General features: G+C 45.5%; 1 protein-coding gene across 4 annotated transcripts in view; it reads right to left on the reverse strand.

Annotated features, from left to right (window-relative positions):
• dock10 (dedicator of cytokinesis 10) overlaps positions 1-22781 on the reverse strand; it is a 57098-nt gene that overhangs the window by 30034 nt on the left and 4283 nt on the right. For 2 of the 4 annotated variants that reach the window (XM_076141624.1, XM_076141638.1), the window contains exons 1-2: positions 7986-8159; positions 832-951 (exon numbers count right to left, since the gene is read on the reverse strand). In XM_076141624.1, coding sequence (XP_075997739.1) covers positions 832-951; positions 7986-8144 — 279 coding nt within the window. In that variant the 5' untranslated portion in view covers positions 8145-8159. Of the gene's footprint in view, positions 1-831; positions 952-3566; positions 3772-7985; positions 8160-22781 lie in introns of those variants that run through there. The other 2 variants (XM_076141630.1, XM_076141647.1) reach the window with 2 other exon arrangements.

The following is a 22781-nucleotide window of genomic DNA, read 5'->3' on the forward strand; positions in this document are numbered from 1 at the left end:
AAGAATCTAAAATATCCTGCTTGAGTGAAAACACATCATTACCAACAGTGAAAAAACAGTGACAGGCTCTGATTCATGGCCAATCAGCTGGCTGGGATGCTGAGCTTGGCGAAGTAGCAGACCGAGTGAAGGACTTTAGTGCAGCGACATCACTCCACCAGTCTTTACTCGCTCCCAATTACTGAAATGGGCTTTGGGTCGCAAAGACGAAGGATTTCAGGTTGCATCTCACAGCCAGAAAGAGGTCGGAAGCCTCAAAACAACGAGTCCACGTCCACAAGCACAACATCATCTTTACCACAAGCAGCCAATTAGGCCACGTAAGCGTGCGGTGGGCGTCTGAGCAGAGCCACATTAGCAAACCAATGAAAGCACTAATGAAGGAAGAGCCGAGGGGAGATGCAGAGTGTAGATTGTTGGGTGTAATGAAAAGACCGCAATGCTCGACGCACTCCAGAGTGAACCGTTGTGGCGTCCTGGAGTGCGCTTTAAACAGCCATATATCACTGTCTAATTGAGTGTAGCACGTTAGCATCACTGCTGCAAGAGAAACATTTGCTTCTTTTGTCAAAGAAGAGGCCATTTCTTTAAATCCATTGCTAGCATAACAATGTATTTACATTTCAAATACTTCATCGACATCAAACTTTTTCACTGTGACAACAACTGAGACAACACAGGAGGAAATACCTGCAGCTCTGTGCAGCTCACATCTCAATCATAATGGCAATTCTGTTTTTTGATCAGATCGAGTCCTGAAGCTCACACACACCTTTTTTTTCTGTTGAAGTTGATGATGTTACATACGTGCGTATACATACACACACTTACCGTAAAATCATTGTCGGGAAAGAGGAGGAGGTCTCTAAGGGGGTCTTCCTTCAAATCATCACCCAGTTCAGAGATAACGGCCTCGTAATCCAGAGGATCAATCAGCTTTGGCTTCTCCTGCTGCACAAACACACAGACAGAAAGACTTCAAGCTGATTGTTGCGATTGCCTCGCGTAATGACAGATGATGTTCTTCTGCGTGTTTATTATGTTTTCTTTCCTTAATGTGACTTCATTTCTTTTATTTTTTATCAGTTCTGCATACTTCAACCTACAGACACCATTCAAACATCAAACTGTTCAGGATATTCATTTCACATTGCTGCTGTGACTTTTGGTGTTCATATCTTTCATATTTTCTGAAATATTTAGCGCTTTTCAGATCAAATCTCTTTCAAATCTGCTTCAGGCCCTTCATACTTTCATGAAATTTAAAAATATGAAGAATTATTCATATTTCAGGCCTTCACACTTTAATCTTTCAGGCTCTTCTTCAGCACCCGGAAAAACCTTTCAGCAATTGCAATCACAGCAGATTTTCTTCAGAAAATGCATTTCTAGTTTTACCTCGTATTTTTTCCATTATTGCCCATTATATATCATTCTGTCCATTACCAGACAGGATGCCAGCATCAAAACAATAAAGCAGATCTGTGCATTGTACTGTGACGCACAGTGACAGCAGCAAACAGCAGCACCAACACCTCAAACACTGAAACAACAACAAGAGTAACAAGAATAGCGCTTCTTCTTTATCTGTATGTTACGTGAATGTGGGCGTCCTGTTTAATCCTTGCGTAGACATTTACCCTAGGGGCGGTGTCACATTTAGCCACTCCCACTGAATCAGAGTGAGATGTATTCTGGATCATATGTGTGCAATATTGTCCTAAAATATTGATACAACTTGTCAAATAAGGGAACTCGGCCACAATAAATTAGTCACAGGCAATACTTGATTAAACATCCAGCAGAAGAAGAAGTGAACCATCGCAGTGGGTTTCCTGTTTTCCCATGACATCATCAGGACCCAAAAATATCAAATATAAAAAGAGGAAATAGCACCACAGACGAAAACGCAGCTGCACTGGAGTCAGAAACACTGTAGGACAACCTCTTATGACCTGTGACGCCAGCTGATACAGGGGGGAATATGATCCTAATGGAAAGTTCACACGCACAATGAGGAGACTGACAGAAACTATGACATCATTACTGCAAATGTGAGAGAACATGTGATGGTTTAAAAATACCTTATAGTCGTAGCTGAGTTAAAATACATTTATCTCTTTGAAAAATGAAAATCTGCCATTAGAACTAATAGAGTGATTGAGTGATGTCAAGTAGAACAAGTATTTGAGTTACTGAAATAACTTGTGAGACCTCAACTGAATTTATTTAGGTATTATTTTGAATCAACTACTCTACTCTATATGTGACGCCCACATGCTCAACACATGAAACAACAAACACGAACTACTAAACTTAACAATTACTATTTTCTGAAACGCATGATAAAACTGCAGCGATGGACGAGAACACACTCGCGGCGTTAAAACGGACAGCAGTAAATTATTTGTGTCGTTTGCCAAAACAGCTGCAGCGGCGGCAGAAATGTGAGCTTGTGCAGGCTGTGGTCACGCTGGGGGGGAGGAAGTAAGGAGCTGGGGTTTGTGTTCACATGAGCGACGCACGGTGCAGGCAGGGGCTTTTACTAACCGCAGCCTCTCCAACGGACACAAAGGGGCCCAAACCAAGAGAGAAAGAGAAAGAGAGAGAGAGAGAGAGAGAGGTAGAGCACCAGCAGAAACATGTCGAGGGGATCTGTGCCCCCCGCTTTACCTACACTTCCTCACAGTCAGCATGATTCAAGGCAAACTCACTATAATGTTTTACATTCACAAAATCGCTGTGGTCAGCACGCCACACTTCACTCTCACACATACAGTAACGTATCTTTATGACGGCCTGGTTTCCTCGGATGATATCAGGGCAGATTTCCACGAAACAAACTGTCACTTAAGTGTTAATGTCAGAGATACAAGTGACTGCAGAGGCGGCTGTACCAAACTAAAAAATGACAGATTTCGATTTAAGGTACGTAGCTACTGTATACAAAATAAAAATGTATATATCCACACAATACAACACTTGATAAGGCTGTTGTCATGTCTCAGGTTATAGATCCACTTGTATCCATTATGATCAATACAACTGTTTCCACTATTTCCCAATATTTGTGATATTTTTAGTTGTTTGTTTAGGTTATTTCCAGTCTTGTTTACTGCAGTGAAAGTACAGGAATACTGACTCAAGTATCATTTCTGCTACACGACACCGTTGCCCATTAAGTTGGAATAAAGAATCAGTCTACCTTTATGGGCCACCGTGTATTTTAGGGCAATACCCCGACACAACCACCCGCCCAATCCTGTCCTGTCCTGTATGCTGCAGGTACGCCATCAGACGATGACCCCTGATCTTTCATATACCTCAGCTTAGCTTTCATCCATTCACATGAAATTATAGATTTCTGGCTGATCGCTGCCTCTTCCGGCCACAGAAGCTCAATGTACTGAAATGTGCGTACCATTACACACATGGGACAAATACTATAAACACAAACATTAAAAGGCTTTACACTGACAAACTCAGCAGATCTTACTTTGGGTGACATAAGGGGTTATGAACATCATGTTGAATCGAAAGAGAAACAGCCGAATATAAATACATACAATACTCAGGTGTTGGAACTGCGATCGCACTCGTTTAGGTTTAGTTTTCTTCCTGAAGGTGATTTTGCTCCTGAAGCTCATGGTGAATAGATCCAGAGTACGAGACGCTGACCGCTCAACACTCGCAGCGTGTGTTCGCATGTACTGCATCAGAAGCAGAACTAGCGGCGGGTTGTGTGTGTGTGTAGTGTGTCGGCACACATGGATGTGGAGGAAGTAGGTGGTGGATGTCAAACACACACACACACACACACACAGACACAGACACAGACACAGACACAGACACACACACACACACACACACACACACACACACACACACACACACACACACACACACACACACACAGAAGCTAGTGAGAGAAAATTTCCAATGACACAAAAAAGTTTCTATACATCACATTACTACTTTCATTCTCTGATAAAAAAAAGTGTTTTCAATCTGTACCGAAACAGTTAAACACAAAGTGAAATCATAAGGGGAAATCAATAGAGCCCACACACACACACACACACTTGCAACCATCAACTTCCTGTTCTGAAGTGAGCAGACTGTATTATAAAAATATGAAATACAACAAAAGCACAAATACAACAATGCAACACATTTAACACAATGATTCACTATGATGTGTAATACATGCTTTCAATGTTTACAAATCCAACGTATATACAGGTTCATGTATGCATGTTTGCACGCTCACACATTCACTTCCTCAGACCAATGTTGACAGCAGAACAAAGATCTGCCTTAGAGGAAACTGTTTGTGCTGTGATTGTTCTTAATGCTGTTACACATTTTAAAGATTTATTCGTGACCATTGAAGGTTTAATGGCTCCTTTAACTGTCCGTGGTTAGTTTGGTGCTCTGGGTAATTTGCAAAGCGTTTAGATTGCTCAATGTTTTCCAGACTCCCCTGTTTAGCGTGAGATACACAGTATGGGGAACAGCTCAGTTAATGGTTTTTGGCAAAGTCAAGTGAAGTGACTCTCACGTTATGGTCTCAGGCCAGCGTTCGTCAGCACCAACGGCCACATTTACCAAGAACTTGTTCGCTTGTTTTTTTGCCTCAAATGAGTCAGATGTGCTTCTCTGTGTTTAGAAAAGGTGTCATCGTTAAGAAGTGCATGTTTGGGTTCATTGCACTATGTTTGGGACGGCCGTACAGTGTGTTAGAGCACGAAAATATGAGGCTGGAACAGAGATCCATTCAAACAAAATGAAAGTGTTGCTGTTTAAGGAACTGCTGCATCAAGCTGAGAGAAGGAGGTGTGGAGAGAGAGAGAGAGAGCAAGAGAGAAAACTTTGCTCTTCACCACAAGCCTGCATTCCAGGAATTAATTCGGTATCCAACCTTAACCGTGATGTTAAAGGCGACACAACGAAACAAAATAACGAAACTCCCCCCAGACTCATCTTTTGTAACTCCAGGAAGGAGTAACTATCTTTTTGTGGATCTGTCAGTCCTCAGTCAAGCAGGCAGCATGGTGAAGAGACAGCCTGACACTCCCTCATCTTGCACATGTGTTCAAATCACCTGTGTTACTTTACGTCGTAATCATCAGCAAATACCAGGTAACTTTATGAATCTTGGCGGTGCAACATTTGACTTCCCTGGCAGTGATTTGCTGTTTGGTGAAGTCTCACGTTTGAAGCTGCAGTGAGACGACACCAGGACAAAACATGGATCTTAATCTACGTCGTCCTAATTCAATAAGCATTAATAAGTTGTGTTTTGCCTCTGAGTCGTGATCACGCCCTCAGTGCTGCTCTCCCTCAAGCCTATCTAACATTGAACACTGCAGTCTGGCCTCCTTCCTCCCTTCCTCCCTCCATCGTTCTCTATTCTGCACCAGCTGCCTGGTCTGGCTCCATCCCTCCCTCTCCGGCCCTCTTCCACCGCTTCCTCGTCTCATCAAACAGCCTCCGCTCCCCTATTCTCCCTTTGATTCCGTCTCCATCTCTCCTCTGCACCCTATTAACACCTCCCTCCCTCCCTCCACCCTTCAATCCCCCCACTCCTCTGTTTCTGGTTTCGGGTGAGGCAGAGTGGGTGTCAATGTTGGTAAACTACATCCGTGCAGAGGGTGGCTCGCTGCATGGCTCCACCACAGAAGAAGAAGTATGACAAATATGTTCCAAAATACATTTTGCACATCTTCTTTCCTTCTTACTGTCCAGTGTTTAACAGTAGTGTGAGGACATGAGGATGAAGAGGAGGATGAGCATGTTTGGATGTGAGAAAATTAACTCAGAATCCAGTGCCAAAGAAAGAAGAAGAACAGGGTGAGAGATGAAAGGAAAAGAGATGGATGGTGAGAAGAGGTCTACGGTTCACCTCTATTCACATGATCCACTCAAGCTGGTCTCTGTCACTCTCAAACAGGTTTAAGGGCTTAAAGATGTCGGGGAGGGGGGGGAAGAGGACAAACAGGAAAAGGAGAGAGGAGAGAGAGACAAAGAGAGAGAGAGAGAAAGAAAGAGAAGGAACCATCTGCTTTATATCGTTAGAGTGATATCCGCTCTAAATGGAGACGCTGTGGGACAAATGGTAATGGGGAGAAAGTGGCTCTCTCATTTTGACCAGTTTTCCGTCCTTACTTGCCTTCTTCCGAAAGCCGCGTGAAGGAACGGTCAGTCGCTGACCTCATTTCACGCTGAATTGTTCAAGTATTTCCCAAATTTACAAACTAAACTCGCAAACCACCGTTTCACCATCCAGCGACACATCTTTGAATGACCCTGGCTGAGAGAAAGCAGGATTTGCAGCAGCAGGGAGACGGCGAGAGAAAGGGAAAGAGAGAGAGAGAGAGAGGGAGAGCCAAGCACAGATGGATGGAGGCGTGATGGAGGGAAGTGTGATGTCTCGTCACATCTGGCAGCTAGTTCACAAGTGCTGCTGTAGCATGTGTCAGACCACGATGCTCTTTTCTTATCATCCATCGCACAAATAGTTTGAATCCAACGCCACACGCTGTTTATACCCCAATACAAGCAGAACAGAATAGAATTATATCTCTGTGGCTTAAAACCAGCAGGATATCGTGACCAATATACATGTTTCACATGTTCGGGGGAAAAATGGCTAAAACTTTGTGAGGAAAAGCTTGATTGACACAGAAATTGACATGAAAGCTCAAAAGCAAATTGGAAATGTGCTACAATGAGTCTAAATCGGAATTTGGATGCATTTCGACATGGAACTCAGGAAGGAACTATGAGAGGATGACGGAGAATTAATGCACTAGATTCAGATGAGATTGACCTGTAAACAAATATGATTCTAGGTGGCCACAAAGAGTAGGAAAGGGGGCACCGGGAGAGACGGGAGGTTTATGGAGCGAAAGAAACAAAGGGGAACCAGACAGCCGGCCAAAACACTGACATTTTTTCCACCACGCTCGCAGAAACCAGGGTCTTTCTGGGAAAGATCTGTCCAACAGCAGTGGACACAGACACCAAACAGATGGCTGACATGCAGGATTCTAGTGGAAAGTCTGAAGCTTAGGCAAGAGGAAAGACACGTCAAGTTTTATGCAACTCATTCATCCATTCGCTCGCTGCCTTCAACCCGTTTTATTCATTGTTTTCTTTGAATGGCTATTTCTGTCATCTCCTCCGTAGGCCACGAAGTGAGCCGTACAGTACGCACACCAAGCAGATTCTTTCCCACAGAAACTAGATTCTTTAGGTCTGACCCATCACCTCCCTCAGCTACGGAGAGATGAGGACACAAAGAGAGGCGGGCACGGTTAGCTTATGGTTAACTGGATGCCATCATCATCATCACTAACACGCAGAGACAGATTTTTAGTGCAGTGATACATTTCTGGGTTTATCACATGACGACAAGCCACAAGTGATGTGAAGAGAAAGCAAAATGTAAGCCCTGTGAGCCAGCTTGCAGACCGGGGAAGTTGCTTTGTATAATCACATAAAACAGCACAGCCAAAAGGGAGCGGCATTTCACAGTTTTGGAAATAAGTCTGAACAAGTTTTCCCTTGATAAATGGTTTGTTTCGATTTGGAACGCACAATTTCCCCTCAGCTTTCTCTCTTGCTTCCTTTTTTTCGTGCTCTGTTTTGCTTGTTAAAACGAACCACGGCTGCCAAAAGCGTCTCACTTTATTTGGAAATGTTTAATTCACACTAAAGTTGACATGGAAGTTCAAAACATATAAACATTGCAGCTCTCTCAAATAGAAATATAATATGTGTGTGTTTTCAGCTGTGACCACCATTTTGGGACAACCTGGGTTGGGGTGGCGATGTTGCTATGGAAACAGGGGTTTGGATCGGTGACTGGGACAGAACATTATCCCGTGCATGCAGCTCTCTCGTCTGAGTGCACAGAAGAAAATATAAGGATACACACACACACACACACACACACACACACACAGGTAAATGCAGGTTACCATTATGATGATGGTCAGAGGTGAGGCCGTGGTTGTGAAGCCCTCCAGCGTGGGCGTGGCGGCGTCCAATGACGTCTGGTCCTGTCGTAAGCACATGTGACCGCAGTCGGCCCCGCCCACCGAGCGCAGGAGCAGAACCACGCTGGCCGAACAACCCATAATCCCCTGCTGCTGACTCAGATCCGGTCCGGTCCACTTCACTGCCCAGAGCTTGATACAGTGGAGCTTTAATACGGACTAGCCTGGTCTATTCCAGCCAAATGAGGGAACACGACACCCCAGACCCCAACTTCTGTTAACGCTAAGCCCCTCAGTCCCGGTCCAGCCCGGTCCAGCTCTGTCCAGCCCCCTGGTCCAGCCAGTGGTGCAGTGGTGTGTTTGAGTTCAGCGGGTTATGTCAGGCTCCATCCTGAAAATGCCTCAGCCTCCAGCTCGCTCCACTCGCCACCGGTCCTGCTCCGCTGAGTTTGAGGCTCTGGTCTGCAGACCCTCACGCTGCTGTAGCTGCACCACTGGCAGGCTTACATGGTTCTCCCTCTCACACACACACACACACTCTCTCTCTTTCTCTCTCTCTGTCCCTCTAAAACAACACGCACTGCAGCTGTAAACGGTTCAGCCCAGCCCAGCTCAGCCAACAAATCACAGTCTACCATGGCAGTCAGCTGACCAGAACCAGCTGGTTACACACAAACACACATACACGCACACATTGCTTTCTCACTCATACACACACAAACCTATATATTTAGATTTTTAATCTTCTTCTCCATTTCCACTCACAGCAGTCTTTGCCTGTGCTAAGCAAGATGATACAGACCGGTGGGGGTGTGTGTGTGTCTGTGTCTGTGTGTGTTGTACATTTCTACATGCATGCTTTTGTGTACACATGTGCGTGATTGTGCGCAATAGATTCTCCTGTAATTTCAGCTCACTCTTCCAGAGTAATGGCTGGCAGCGTGCTGGTCTCTGGGGAGCGGGCGGGGGAGGAGCTGAGAGAGGAAGCTGGACGGTCAGTGAGGAGTGGGCGGCTTCACAGATGAGTTTTAGGATCATGCTGTTAAGTGGAGCCGCAGCGCGAAATTCCCCGGGCTTTGGTCCAGACGGGCAACACCTGACAGACGCAGAGAAGCGATGAGTCCACAGAAAGACTTTTGCGTTTTACTAAATCACATCTGATGTCCCTCTAACGGTCACTTGCCAGCAGCCATTCATCAGCTTAACTCGCCCTAATGTAACATCTGGTCCCGCTTTACTCCTTCATGTTCCATTTTTGTTGTGTACGGCTCCGTGCGTTCACTTTCTCCATGTTTTATGGCAGTTTCATAGTTAGTGCCGAGCGAGAGTGTTCAAACTGTAAAATGTGCGATGACAAAAACAGCGTTTTGTTTCAGAACGTCGCCCACAGGCTTCTGCAGCCTGCCACTTTGGTTTACACCTCGGCATCAACTTGCCACTTACTGGAACCAGACGATCCAGAATCTGGGGGCTGGTTAGAGCCGAGACAGGACGGGCAAGTGTCAATAACCACACCTGACTGTGAGACACTCAGTACACACACACACTTAAAACACTAACAGCAATTAAGCCTGGATAGTTTTATTGTTTCTCTTAATCAAGAGTCGTGATTTGTAATGGATAATCAATATTTGTCCCACCGTTGGGATTTGAATCAATACACGACACACACCTGGAGTCTTGTTAGAGTGTATAACTGATAACAGTGGCATGTTCTCGTCGTTCTCAGCAGATTGGCGATGCAGCAGCGCTTTATGCCGTGAGCTCTCGGCAGAGGGCAGAAACATGGCGATGACGTCGGGTCACGATTAAGGGTCATTAGAGTTCACATCCATGTGACAGTAAAGTCCCACCCACCTCCCACACAAACTCTCATTATTACAATGCTTTACATAGCTAAATATAAACAACACACACACATACATAAGCATGTGCACACGCATGTGACGCACAATTTCTCTCCCACACAGTGTGCCAGTGTTAAATGTGCCCCACACAGCAGGGGGTGACAGCACATATGTCCAAAGCAACGGACAAATTGGGGAGATACAGAAACATGAACCCCGCCCGTCATACCCCCCCCACACACACACACACACACACCACCAACGATCCCAAACACGACCACCGTGTCCAAAGGCAACATGGCTGATGTACAGGAGCAGAAACACAGAGACGGGCTTTGTTTACATGCCAGCCCTCCACAATGGTCCTGTCATGCAAATATGCCCACAGACACACACAGACACACACACCCTCCAGTTCCCAGCTAACTCCCCATGTCACACAACGAAGATTTGATCTGCCTGCGTTCACACAAACAAACACAGACTTCGCTGGTGTGTTTTCATGCAGGAGAGTCGCTGGTTTATCAAAGCAAATGGCTGAAACATCAACGCAAAACTAGACAAAGTTCTCAAGTGTGTCTCTAAAATCTTGTGGTGTTTTGTCACCGTGTCCACAGCTGTGACCTTTGAAGCCGAGTTATTTAAGCCATTTTCAGGTCTTTCATGTCCAAACGAGGCTCTGCTGAAAGGCTCACGAACACAACAAGTGAAGGCTAAACATCTCCAGAACATTTCCACTCACAAGGAAACAATGTCAGCGACCGAGTTTAGATGTTTTTCTCTCACCATATTCCAAGCAGCTGCATGTAAACTCACGGGCTTTAATTCATAAAACTGAAAAATTGCATCTTGTAACCATGTTCTCTCATTCATAAACACACTTTTTATTCTTTGTAGAATAAATAAATCAGGAGAATAAGAGTATAAAAACTTCTTCGGGTAAATGCAACAAGCACAGTTGCTCTTCTTGTTGTTGTCAATCGTATATGCAGACTCCAGAATGCAGCATTGTGCATCAGCGGGCGCCTACTTGTGTTTTTGGAGGTAAATCCGAGCCTGAAGCACATAGGATTAGCGTGTACCTACAAAGTGTATGTGCTTGTGCTTCCATGTGTGTGTGTGACCGGGGTGAAGTTGTGTGCGAGTCTGGGCCTCAGAGAAGGATGACATCACCGGGGTTGTATAGGGCAGCGTGCCTCCATCATTTGTGGACTTAATGCTTTCCAGCTGTACGCCGTTGCTAACACAGAGCTACATAGCAACGTAATCCCTCCGCTCAACAGAGCCACTTCTTTGCTGAACGACGCAAAACGCACCGTTATTTACAATCAATTATCAGGAGTTTGACTTGTTTGCAGGTTCACTGTTTAACAAAAGACAAAAACAAGAGTCTGGATACTTCAGCCAACTGGGGCGAGAGAGAAACCGCAGTCCATTAAAAGTCCAGCACAGCCTTGTAAGCAGTTGGCTCGGCTGCAGTTCGGCTCCCCGCCGCGCTGCAGGCTGACTCATGGCGGACGTGTTTGATGTGGCGCAGAACTCCGCTGAGTTTACTTGGGAGTACGTGCCTTTGTTCCCATGGTGACCGCAACAGGAAGGATGCTGTCACTCAAGGGTGCCGGGCGCCCAGCAGACGACGGCTCGGCCTGCGACATCGACGGGAGGGACGCGGGGTCAAACTTTTACAGGCAGCGTGGACGTCAAGAGTGCAGTGATTATTTAACACTCGTTGCTTCGTTTACATGCACTCGGTACTTTGAGTATTCGTCCATACTGCGATACATGCTGCATACCTGTCACTGCTGGTGAAGGCAGCACACTCCTACACACACTTAAATGCCTGAATAAATCAATTCACAGTCACATGATGTCGGTCTGTAACACAGAGAAGCAGAGTTCCATTTGTGCCGATTTTGTTCACTAGTTTTCAGTCATATCTCTCTTTATATAGTTTAAAATATAAGTTTATCTGGAAAGTAATAATTTTAACAAGCATCTGCAGTGCCAACCTGAGATTAAATCTGTGTTTTTGGTTAGTCAAGCCCTCTTTTGTGTGTGTGTGTGTGTGTGTGTGTGTGTCTGTGTGTGTGTGTGTGTGTGTGTGTGTGTGTGTGTTGTCTTCAGATCATCCTGATGTTTCTTCTCAGTAAAACCTCAGCGTGCGGATGCAGCACCACAGGCGTTTCACCTCTTGCACAAACAGGAAGAGCGAGCATATTTTCACCTGACACACACACACATACACACACAATACAGGAACCAACCTGACATGTGTCTCCACAGGCCGCGGACCTGCTGGCAGCAAGGCAGCTGAGTGTGACTGAGTTGAGAGTTGAGGAAGTCAAAGGGAGAGTTGAGATCTGCCACTACTCATGCCATCTACTGCCATCTAGTGCCAAGAACTCAGCACAGCAGCCTGTGTGGACGCAGACTGAACTGTACTTGACACCGCGATGGCGTCTGTGATTCACTGCCTCTGCTTCTCTTCATTTTTTTAAAGTGGAAACATGACACCAGCGAAGTGCAGGCCCCTGTGTGACAGCAGCTAAATCACAATGTGTGTGTGTGTGTGTGTGTGACTGTGAGGTCTCCAAAGGCCTGACTTAAGTGCACAACCTCCAGGTGGCGCTCTGTGTCAGAGATGCAGCAGGCTGTATCTGCTGCTCTGGCTGCAGCGTTTGTTTAGAAAAGGAAGCTATTAAAATGAGTTTAAGCGAGAAGCAAAGTCCTGAGGCGGAGGGGGGAAGAGGAGGATATGGGAGAGAGAGAGAGAGAGGGGATGGAGGGGGGGCACTGCTGGGAAGGGAGGACATTGTTAAAAGTTTCCATTCATTCTTCTTCACCTCGTTTGTTTCTTCAGATGCTTTCTCTGCACATCCACAACAAACTTCTCAACGTAACAAACGTATAACACGAACAACACAGAAGAACTTCCAGATGCAACACACACACACACACATACACCAGACAGTGTAACAGAGGAGCATGTTTGACCGCCACAGCTGGAAAAGAAAAGAAAAAGTGAAGCCTTCACGTTCTTCATTGTGACGCAAAATCTTAGGAATTTATTCTCATAAAATGTTGACTTTTTCCAGTAGTATTACGTTTTTAACTTGAATAATTACATTTAAAAAAATCCCTCTCTTTGTTATTAAAAACTTCAGAAGACTTTATAAACTGAAACACTACTAAACGTTAACATCAACATCCTAGCACGATGTCTGGTACAGGAGATAGCAGTAAGCCATTCATGGAAAAAGTGTAATCTAACTTGAACTATGTAGCTAGCTAGCTAGCTAGCAGGTTCAACTCTGCTGACAGTGTTTACGTACTGCAGCTGTGCAGCTAGCTAGCTAGTTAGGCTAGAACAGAGTAACGGCAGAAGCTTGTAGTTATTAGTTATAAATTCATTTAAAACGCTATCCTTCACATACTTTACCTTCTACTTAATCTTGGTAACGGTAATAATAACGAAACAGACGCCCGCCGGTCCATCTACCCAACTCACATCGCAGACATTCACTCGCTTCACACTTTGCATCATAAAGGAAAAATCCCAAATATGAGCAATTAATATTAAGCAACCAGCTGCAGACACACACGTCTGCTGTCAGAGAGCTGCCTCCTCATTAAATCTTTCTCCCACGTCTCCCCGCTGTTCCTGCGTGTCTGTCCCCTCCCCCGTCCCACACCGTCCCGTCCCAGTCCCCAGAAGCCAAGAGAACAGAGGTCACCAGCTTCTGTCTGAAATCCATATTTGCTGTAATTTGCAATAGCTTTGGGGGGGAAGAAACGCTTTATTTTACTATCTGCACGCAACAGAATAGGAGGATGATGAAGTTCAGACTACACAGGAGGTTTCAGGTAACAGCAGCAGTTTTTAATACCAACTCTCCTTCCACGAAAGAGAGAAAGAGAGAGAGGGAGAGGATTAATGAGAAACAGATTAAATGGAGGAGAAAGCATGGAGGAGCTCTTTAACCTTCATCGCTGGGAGAGGAGGGTTTGGCGTTTGGCCGATATTAATCTACTCATCAAAATGTTTGGAAACGCTGCAGAATGGAGAACAACAAGCACCGTTCTAATGAGCTGTTTGTGTACAGTACTCGTGATTCCGTGCCTCTTATCTGGCCCGTTTACAGCAGCCGGCCCTCCTCCTCATCCCTCCATTTCCTGCTCAGGTAAGACGTTTCCAAGGTCGACTGGCTTCTTCTCACTCGCCAAACCAAACTGAAACCTCTGCTCTCGCATCCGCACGATTCGTCTGGGAAACCGTACCCGTTCCTTGATCGATTGCACCTAATGAATTTTATTTCCTGCGCACCGATAGCTTGAAAAATGTGTCCTCGCTCTGAACTCGGTCACATTCGCACTCAGACAAAAAAAGAAGTGAGCCGAAGTGAGCCGATCTGGAGAAGACTCTGGACACCGAGAAGAGAGCGTAGATTGGCCGACCAATGGCAGCACTTTGGAGGTAGAGACACACATGCGAAATGCCGTCGAATTGTAGACAGAGCAAGCGATTTTTTTGGATGCTGCTGTGATGTGGTTTCGCTCTCTTTTGCTCAACTTTATACTGCAAATATGATGTGTACATGCATCAGATTATGATGTTTACATGTCACATCGAGGAATACATTCACCGCCTTAATCGAGGTGTAGTAGAAGTTTAGACATGCATGTATATGACTGGATGAAAAAAATCTGTTTTATTCCGACCTGCCCAACCTAACAAAGACTTTTACACCCGCACAGAAAAAGCCAACTGGAACGACTCGCACAATAAATCATCCGGCCTTGACACCTACATATGACACCTCCACAAAGCCCACATGTGACCTCTGCCTGACCCCTACGCCAGCGCTAACTATCTACCACAGGCCCACTCAGGACTGCGCCTTCTCCCCGAGGTCCCAGACTCAACTGAGGAGGACGCAGCTGCTCTGAAGACTTTTCCTCCTGCGTTCTAAGATCTGACTGAATATGCTCCTCTACCTTCTCCTCCTCCTACCTCCATCCCCCACTCCTCCCCCTCCCTGGGCTTTTCCCGCCGTTATGTCTTTTGCAGATCCTCTTTCAGCTCTTTGGCCTGAAATTGAACAGAATTAGTGCGCACACACACACCGACACACATACACACAGAGAGGTAGCACAGCCCTACAAACTGTCCGTAAATCCAAAACAGAGGGAACCCTGGAACGCGCTCAGACAGCACACATCCTCGCCAAGGCCGCTCGATCCTCTAAAATTGTTATTTTAATAATAGAAAATGTTTAGAAGATTTTAATAAGTCTCTGGAACGATCGGTAATCTGCATCAAAATACACAGACAATCATGAGCGTGGCGCCGATGAGTTTTTCATTCCCAAATCCTGTCTGGGAATATTGGAGCTTTGTACTGTATGAGGATATACTATGTGCAAACTAAAATATGACTCGGATGCACAGCCCCTCACGATAAACTTCAATAAGTCAACTCTTCCAAGACATTAAAATAAACCAGATGCGGACTGTAAATCGATTTACTCGGGTATGTAAACGTCTTACGGATAATGCCATGGGTCTTGGAATACAATACTTGATGGAATACAATTAATTAGTATTGAGGGCATGTGTGCGAGTTATGGTTACTTAAACTCATCATGTTGCAGTAGCGCCACCTATAGACAAAACATCAAATTCTGCAGAATCACACAAGTTCACACACACACCCAAGTGTACACGTGTCACCAAATTGGTTCCAACTGCAGAATGTGTGCAAGAGACATGCCGGTTTGGTGACAAATTAGCCAAGCCCACAATCATTTGGCAGGCAATTATAGAAAAAAAAGAAAAATGCAACATCTAAACCGAAGGAATAAAGGGAGCCATCATGGAAACCTGGACTGAATTTAGTGAAGATTGGGTGACATTTGAGGGCGGAGCGGTGAAAGAATTAGAATAGGCGTGGCCTGAGTCGCCCTTTAGTTACAAAAAGATCACGTGAATTCCAATTTGAGCATGCGTTCACACAGGCCGAGAATGGATATGAATCAGATTCAGGAGAAGAAACTGTATAAAAGGGCCCAATTTAGACCCCCATAAAATCGGATTTGTGCCTCTTCAGCCTGGAACGTGAGCGTAGTATAATTCTGACTCTCCTCTTGTGAGTGTTGGCGTTTCCCTGGGGACATTTGTCAGCGCGTCGCCTCCCTCTCTCTGTGTGTCAGTCAGCAGATAAGAGTGGTGAGGGGCACCGAGTCAAATCTATTTCCACCGCTACCACTTGCCAGACGACGCCGCGCGAACATTGTCTGAGCCACCTTCAAGAGTCCTATTGGCTCAGAGAGATAAATCGCGCAGAAAAGACATCTCCGCGCGGAATCACAGCCTCTCTGTAACATAGAGTAGATTTCCATCCAGCCTTTTGCCGGCTGAGCACGTTGATAGCAGCTGTATCTTGTACTGAACGGGGCTGTCGCGACCAGTTCTCTCTCTTCTGGTGGGCCTTGTTTCAATTAGAACTAAATCAGTCCTGTTCCAAAATACAGCACAGGCACAGCAGACGTAATAACTCCTGCAAATGTGTGTTTATCTTTGCGTGTCAAGAGTACGGCGGCTCGCCCCAAAGCAGCCTTACCAACAGTGGACACACCAGTATGTACAGCAGAAGTAATAAATACTGTTAATTTTAGAACATTTTTCTGTCTCTCTAAACATCGTAGATCATCGTTTTTATGCCACACAGCAGACCCAGAAAACGAGAGGAAATCCTGCACTCACTCCCTGTTCGTCTGCCTCCAGGGTGGGAAACACTGACATGTTGGAAACAGCACAGGAATTGCCCTGTGGATTGGAAATGCTCATTGCAATGTTTATGAATGAGGCAGATATGGTGGCTAAACACTCAAACATGTAGGGACACTGCTCACACCTTGGGCTCTCTACAGTGAGTGTGTGTGTGTGTGTGTGTGTGTGTGCACGCGAGTCTGTTGGTCTCATTTTCTACCCACCACCACCAGGGCCTCGAGTGCAGACACGGTCAGACCGGTGGGTTGATGTTCGTGTGTGAGAGGAGGATGGAGCACGAGATCAATAGGCAGATCGGCTGACGCTTCTATGGTGCTGTAGTCGCTCTATCGGGTCGTCATGGTGATGAGAGAGTGGTTCATGTACTGGTCAGTCTATATTCCACTCTTACCACTGCACGTGAGCTGTGGGTCGTGTCAGAAATAATGAGATTGAGGATACAAACAAATGGAGGTAGTCAACGTTCAATCAGGGACACTGCTTTTCCTATTCTCTCCCTCTCTCTCTCTCTACTTATCCACACTTCCTGCACTGTCAAATCGATCAGCTAATTCTGGCCTTCTCTCTATGTCCAATCAGTTTTAGCCAATATCATATCTGACAAGCCCACCCCTCCCTCAAGCATCTATCAGAGCCAACTACATCAGCCATCTAGCTCCTGGTCTTGCCAACAGAGTCCTCAGGAGGTTCTTCAGGTTCACCACAACCAGTGTATAGACCGGAGAATATTCTATTCTACCGTCATGGGGATAGTGCCCCATTGAAACCACTTTATTGATAGGAAAAGACGTTTCCTCTTCTACCATTAATACTGCATATTCCTCTACGATAAATCATTTTAATATCGACCCTTGCCTTTCTTTTACTTAGTCTCTCCTGATTGAAACGAGTGATAGGGATCTCAGATACCATAGGTGAGCTGGGGGTTCCGGAATCTCATCAGGATGTCTCCTTCCTAGGGAGGAGTTCCAGGCACGTTCAACCGGGGTGAGACCAGGGGGGAGAGACACAGTTAGAACATGCTAGGAGGATTGCTGTGTACATGGTATATGCCATCTGGCCTGGGGATATCTTGGCACTCCCAAGGCAGAGCTGGAAGACGGACATCTGGGCTAATTTGCTTAGCTTGATGCCTCCAAGACCTGGATAAGTCGCGGAAAAATAGATGGACGGGTGGGAAATTTCCGCATATCCCACATTTACATTTGCTCTACTTTGTTGCCTGATCAGGTCACTCCACCACTCTACGTCTCTTAAGACTGGACGCAGTTAACGGGGGACAGAGCGTGTTATGTTTAAGAGTCACACAGTGTGTATGTGCGTGTGTGCGTTTACTGTGTGTGCATACAACAGAGCCGGGGCAAGAGGGCAATGGGGGGGGGGGGGGTCAGACGGTAATGGCAGCAGCATATTCAGGCCTCCCACTCTGGAATGCAGAGGGAGGGAAAGACACAACACGGCGATTCACTCGCAGAGATCCAGCAGACTATTCTTAGTTCAGAATCTGAAGTGGACCCCCCAGCCCACCCACTCCACAGGTCTGGATGGACGGGTGGACAGTGGTATCTATTAAGGTAAGTAGGAGTGGGGGGTTGAGGGTAGGCTGGATGGACAGCTTCAGAGAGAGAGAGGGAGAGAGAGTGACAGAGAGAGAGGGAGGGATGAAAGTTAAGCTTCAGTGCAGCTCCAGTCTGGTCAGCTAAGTCTGAATGGAGCAGTTCACTGTGAAGCTTCTCCAAAGAGCCTATTGTAAACCTACATTGGCACAATACATAGAGCCTCGGGGACCTCTCTCTCTCTCTCTCTCTCTCTCTCTCTCTCCCTCCCTCCCTCTCTCACTCTCTCTCCTCCTCTCATGTGACCTCGTACAAACACCGACACACAGACTGACACACATACTTTCTCTCTACCCGGCTTTCCTACGTAGACTAAACAGACCTTTTTGTCTTCAACTACAATTCAACAACCCACAGTAGTCTGATGGTTCAAGGCCACCACAGGCAAAAACTACATTTCCTGAACTCACACCGAGCCACAAAATTAACATGAGCACACACACACAATTACACACACAAATACACCCAGTATGTGAACATGCACGTTAAAACTTCACTTATGCTGTGATTAGGGCAATAAATCAATGTCTAATACAATCAAAGTATTAATACATTAATCTGAGTAACAGATGTAGATGTGATTGTAAATAAATGTATTGGGTACTGGGATACATCAGAATCACATTCATTCTGTCAGCATAAAGTCTAACATTGGTACCGAACAATCCGTGAGCTAGCAAATTGACAAGTAAATCGCATCTCTGAAAACAATCTCAATCACTATCATGGAAGGGGACAGTCCTGTCCCATACCCTGGCTAGTGCAGCCACCTGAATTGGTCTCTACTATCCTGAACTCATCATTTCATTCATTTGTTAGCTACCTATTAAACACAAAGGATAACAAGCAAGATCACTAGCTAGGTAGTTAGCAAGCGTAGGCTATTTGCACTGATTTCAGCGGATGGCAAATAAATAATGTAGCATATTTGTATCAAGGAGATCTACTATTAGGGTTAGCCCCTTTTTTTAAAGGACGTCCCCATAACACACATTCTTTGTGACAAAGCATGTAACAGTCATGACAAACAATGACTCAGCCTTTTGCTCTGTCGCGTCGCAGCATGTCAGGAGTCGGCATCACTCGCATTTCTGCTGTCATCGCAGCATGGACAAGAAAATCTAAGTACGGGGGGCGCGTAAGTCGTGGTGACTGAGGTCACTGTGCACGATGATGGCGAGTTCAAACACAGGGTGGGGATTCATCAGGACACAGTGTCACTAGTGACAGTGGCTCAGATTCTCTCTCTCTCTCTGTCTGTCTCTGGTTTTATCTCTGTCCTTTCTGAATGCGTCATTGAGATGTTAGCGGCAGGCACACACACCGAGGCCTGGCAGCACGCAGACACGCCACCATGGGGGCAGACATGGCAGCAGTCAAGCGCGGCACAGTCATAACAAACGTCAAAGCAAACTATTTATCTCAGCTAATCTGCCTCTATGTTCATAAACATCAGCGACACTGGACTGAAGAGGGAAGGACTGGAGGATGACGATGGAGGAACAGAGAAGAAGAGAATCAGTTTGTGTTATGCTGATGATGAAACCTCTCCACTGCACTGATGTGGGAGGAAGAACCGCATATGCGTCTGCAGAAGTTTCAAACGGAGCCGCTCAGAGACAAAAGCAGCGCAGTCGTGTGTGTGAGAAAGACACCCTGTCCCGAGGTGTCAGTGCTCGCTCAGTCTCCGTGGAGAAGGTGACACTTTCACAACCCACTTTGACACATTTACCGTTCAAAAGGTGACATACATGCAACTTTAAATAGAGATGCGTGTGAGATATGCAGAGCAGCAAACCTTCACACACGCATCAAACAACAGGACACAAATCAGAAGATCATAGTGAGACAGCAGATGCATCATACAGGTCAAACAGGCAAAGATTCAAACAACAAAGGGATTCTAAACTTATCTGCCAGTTAGACTTTTCCATGACTTTCCATAACTTTTCCATGGTGTCATAAGCCTTTGCAGCTACTATGAAATTGTAAGCAAGCGTATCGCCTGCATCATGCTGGCTGTGAAAGTGGCGCAGCATGAGTGCTGCTGAAGTTGGAATGCGTCCCTCTTTCACACCAGAGGCGTCGGTGCTGCGGGGCAGAACGGTGCTACAAATGCTGCTCAAACGTCCATGTTATATTGTTTTTATTATTATCTATTTTTCACAGTGCAAATACTGAATTGCAGGAGCGATCCTGAATGTACCACTTGTGCATCCTGTTGCTTCCAGGGGTTTGGGAGTGTGTTTGAGTAAATGTGTTAAAAAAGCTCTTCTACCTATGTATATGTTTTTAAAATCCTCATCATTACATCAAGAGTACAATAGCTGTTGATGGAAAGATGAGATATTAAATCAAGTGTACTCTTAGAACTCCCAAGGCTTTATTTTATCATACTCAGTGCAGAAAAACATCACTCCTCACCTAAATTCCAGGAAAACATAATTCTCAGGTTCTAGCTTAACTTGTCAAGATTACAATCATAAAAAAAACTAAATTCATGAGTTTTTCTTTACTTATTCAGCATTTTCACCATTGTGGAAACGCTGCATCCATTACCATGGCGAGGAGAAACTAATAAGTAATTCATCAGATAACGTGATCATTATAGTTTCCCAGATGATAACGATGCCCTGACAGCCTGGTGGTCTGAGGGTGTGTTCAGCAGAGGCCAGTTGTGTGGCAGCTGCATATAATTAACACTCAAGCACATGGAAACGCTGACAATTCGCAGTTTGACTTTTATCTGCGTTTTAAAAAGTCACGTGTTCTGCAAAACTGGCAATGGAAACCCAGCCAGTGACATCCGTCTTGGCGCCGAGTCATGCAGACGCAGACAGGATGAAAGAGCTGAAAGACTCATCGCAAAGTGGCCTGTATGTGCGTGTGTGTGTGTCTGTGTGTGTGTACTTTTGGCTCCCGATGAGACAACCTGTCACAAAAATCACATCACACAATATCTGCGTAACTGATGAGAAATCCATCCCATTTATCCTGAAACACATTCACAGTTAAAATACTTACGACTGCAGATTTGAGACTGTATCACATTAATAATCTCTCTCTTTTGTCCCGCCCATACTCAACACTTCCAACAACACACTCATTATCCCAGACGGTGCTGCGCTTTGAAAACATGCACCACTCGAGCACGACGGACACCACATGCTGCCTCGTATCGCTGCTAGTTTTGCTGTAATTATGGTGTAATTGTTCTAACGAGGATGAAAATGACCATAACCTCTTTTCTTTAATGCACACAGTGCTGCAGTCTCTCCTCTCCTCTCCTGCTGGTCCCTTTTTTTATATGGCTGTATGATCCATCTGGGATCCAAAAAGAGAATAGCATGAGAGCGACGGCACCGGCGGGCAGGGAGGAGCTCCTTCTCTCTGTTCATTTATAGAGCAGCGTTATGAGCGACTCTATGGGAATAAAGACGCCGGCGAGGGCGCTTCTATTTTCTGTCCAGGAGTATTGGGAAGGCACGTGCCGTTTTCCTCGAGAACTAGAACAGCCACACAACCGGTGTCCACGGGGACCCGAAAAGTTTTAGGCCTGCGAAATGACGCTTCTACCACACAGAGATGTAGTAAAGTTACTATCAGTGCATTTATTATATTTTATATACTGTAATACTTTAGATGTATACAGAGCACAGAGTCAGGTACAGAGTTACTATTCACTGTGTACCTTTTTCTATTGTAGGCAACATAGCTTGACAAACAATGGAGTCAGAAGATTGTAGAAGTAATACATTTCCCTCCCTTCACTGAAGAAAAAAACGGGAAATAATTTATTTCTTTGTTAAATAGGCGTGTAATCGCTGGGATGAATTCAAATATTCCAGTAAAATAACAAGAACAATAAATAGTTGAATCTTGAAAATGGTGCTTGGGGTCAGCCTGAACATAACCACACACGCACACGCACATGCGCACACACACACACACACACACACACACACACACACAATGTTTATTCCAAGTTATCTGACTGTTTTGGGTGGGGAACAATACAGATTGATCTTCCGATAGCCAGGATTGCTCTTCTCCCTCTCTCGCTCTCTCTCTCTCCATCCCTCAATCTGGATTTCCCCTCTCTATCAGCCAGCTCGGATATGAACTGCTTATGTCTGACCCAATTATAGCCACCGGTCTGCAAATCCTCTCCAGTCCTCTCCTCTCCTGTCCAGATGTAACCAGAGGCATGTGACAGAAATATCAGGATCAGAGCGAGAACGTCCTGCCCACGTCAACACCACAACACACCAGCAACAGAGGTAACCTAAGGACAACAAGGAGCGATGTGGGGAACGACTGCGCCATGGTGGAAAATTTGTTCATCACGTTATTTGAAAGTTTTTGTACAACTCGTCCAGCTTTTGGACGTTGTGCAGGTATCCAGGTCCAGAAGGTGGCTGGTTTCAGACAGAGAATGATTTCAATGTTCACCAGCATGACTACACACTACACAACACCGGCAAATGAATGCAAGACACAGATGACAAAGTGTGGGAACAGATGAG

Source organism: Genypterus blacodes, unplaced genomic scaffold, assembly GCF_046128005.1.
Source record: "Genypterus blacodes isolate CSIRO-AG114 ecotype Tasmania unplaced genomic scaffold, CSIRO-AGI_Gbla_v1 ptg000003l_1, whole genome shotgun sequence".
Taxonomy (NCBI): Eukaryota; Metazoa; Chordata; class Actinopteri; order Ophidiiformes; family Ophidiidae; genus Genypterus; species Genypterus blacodes.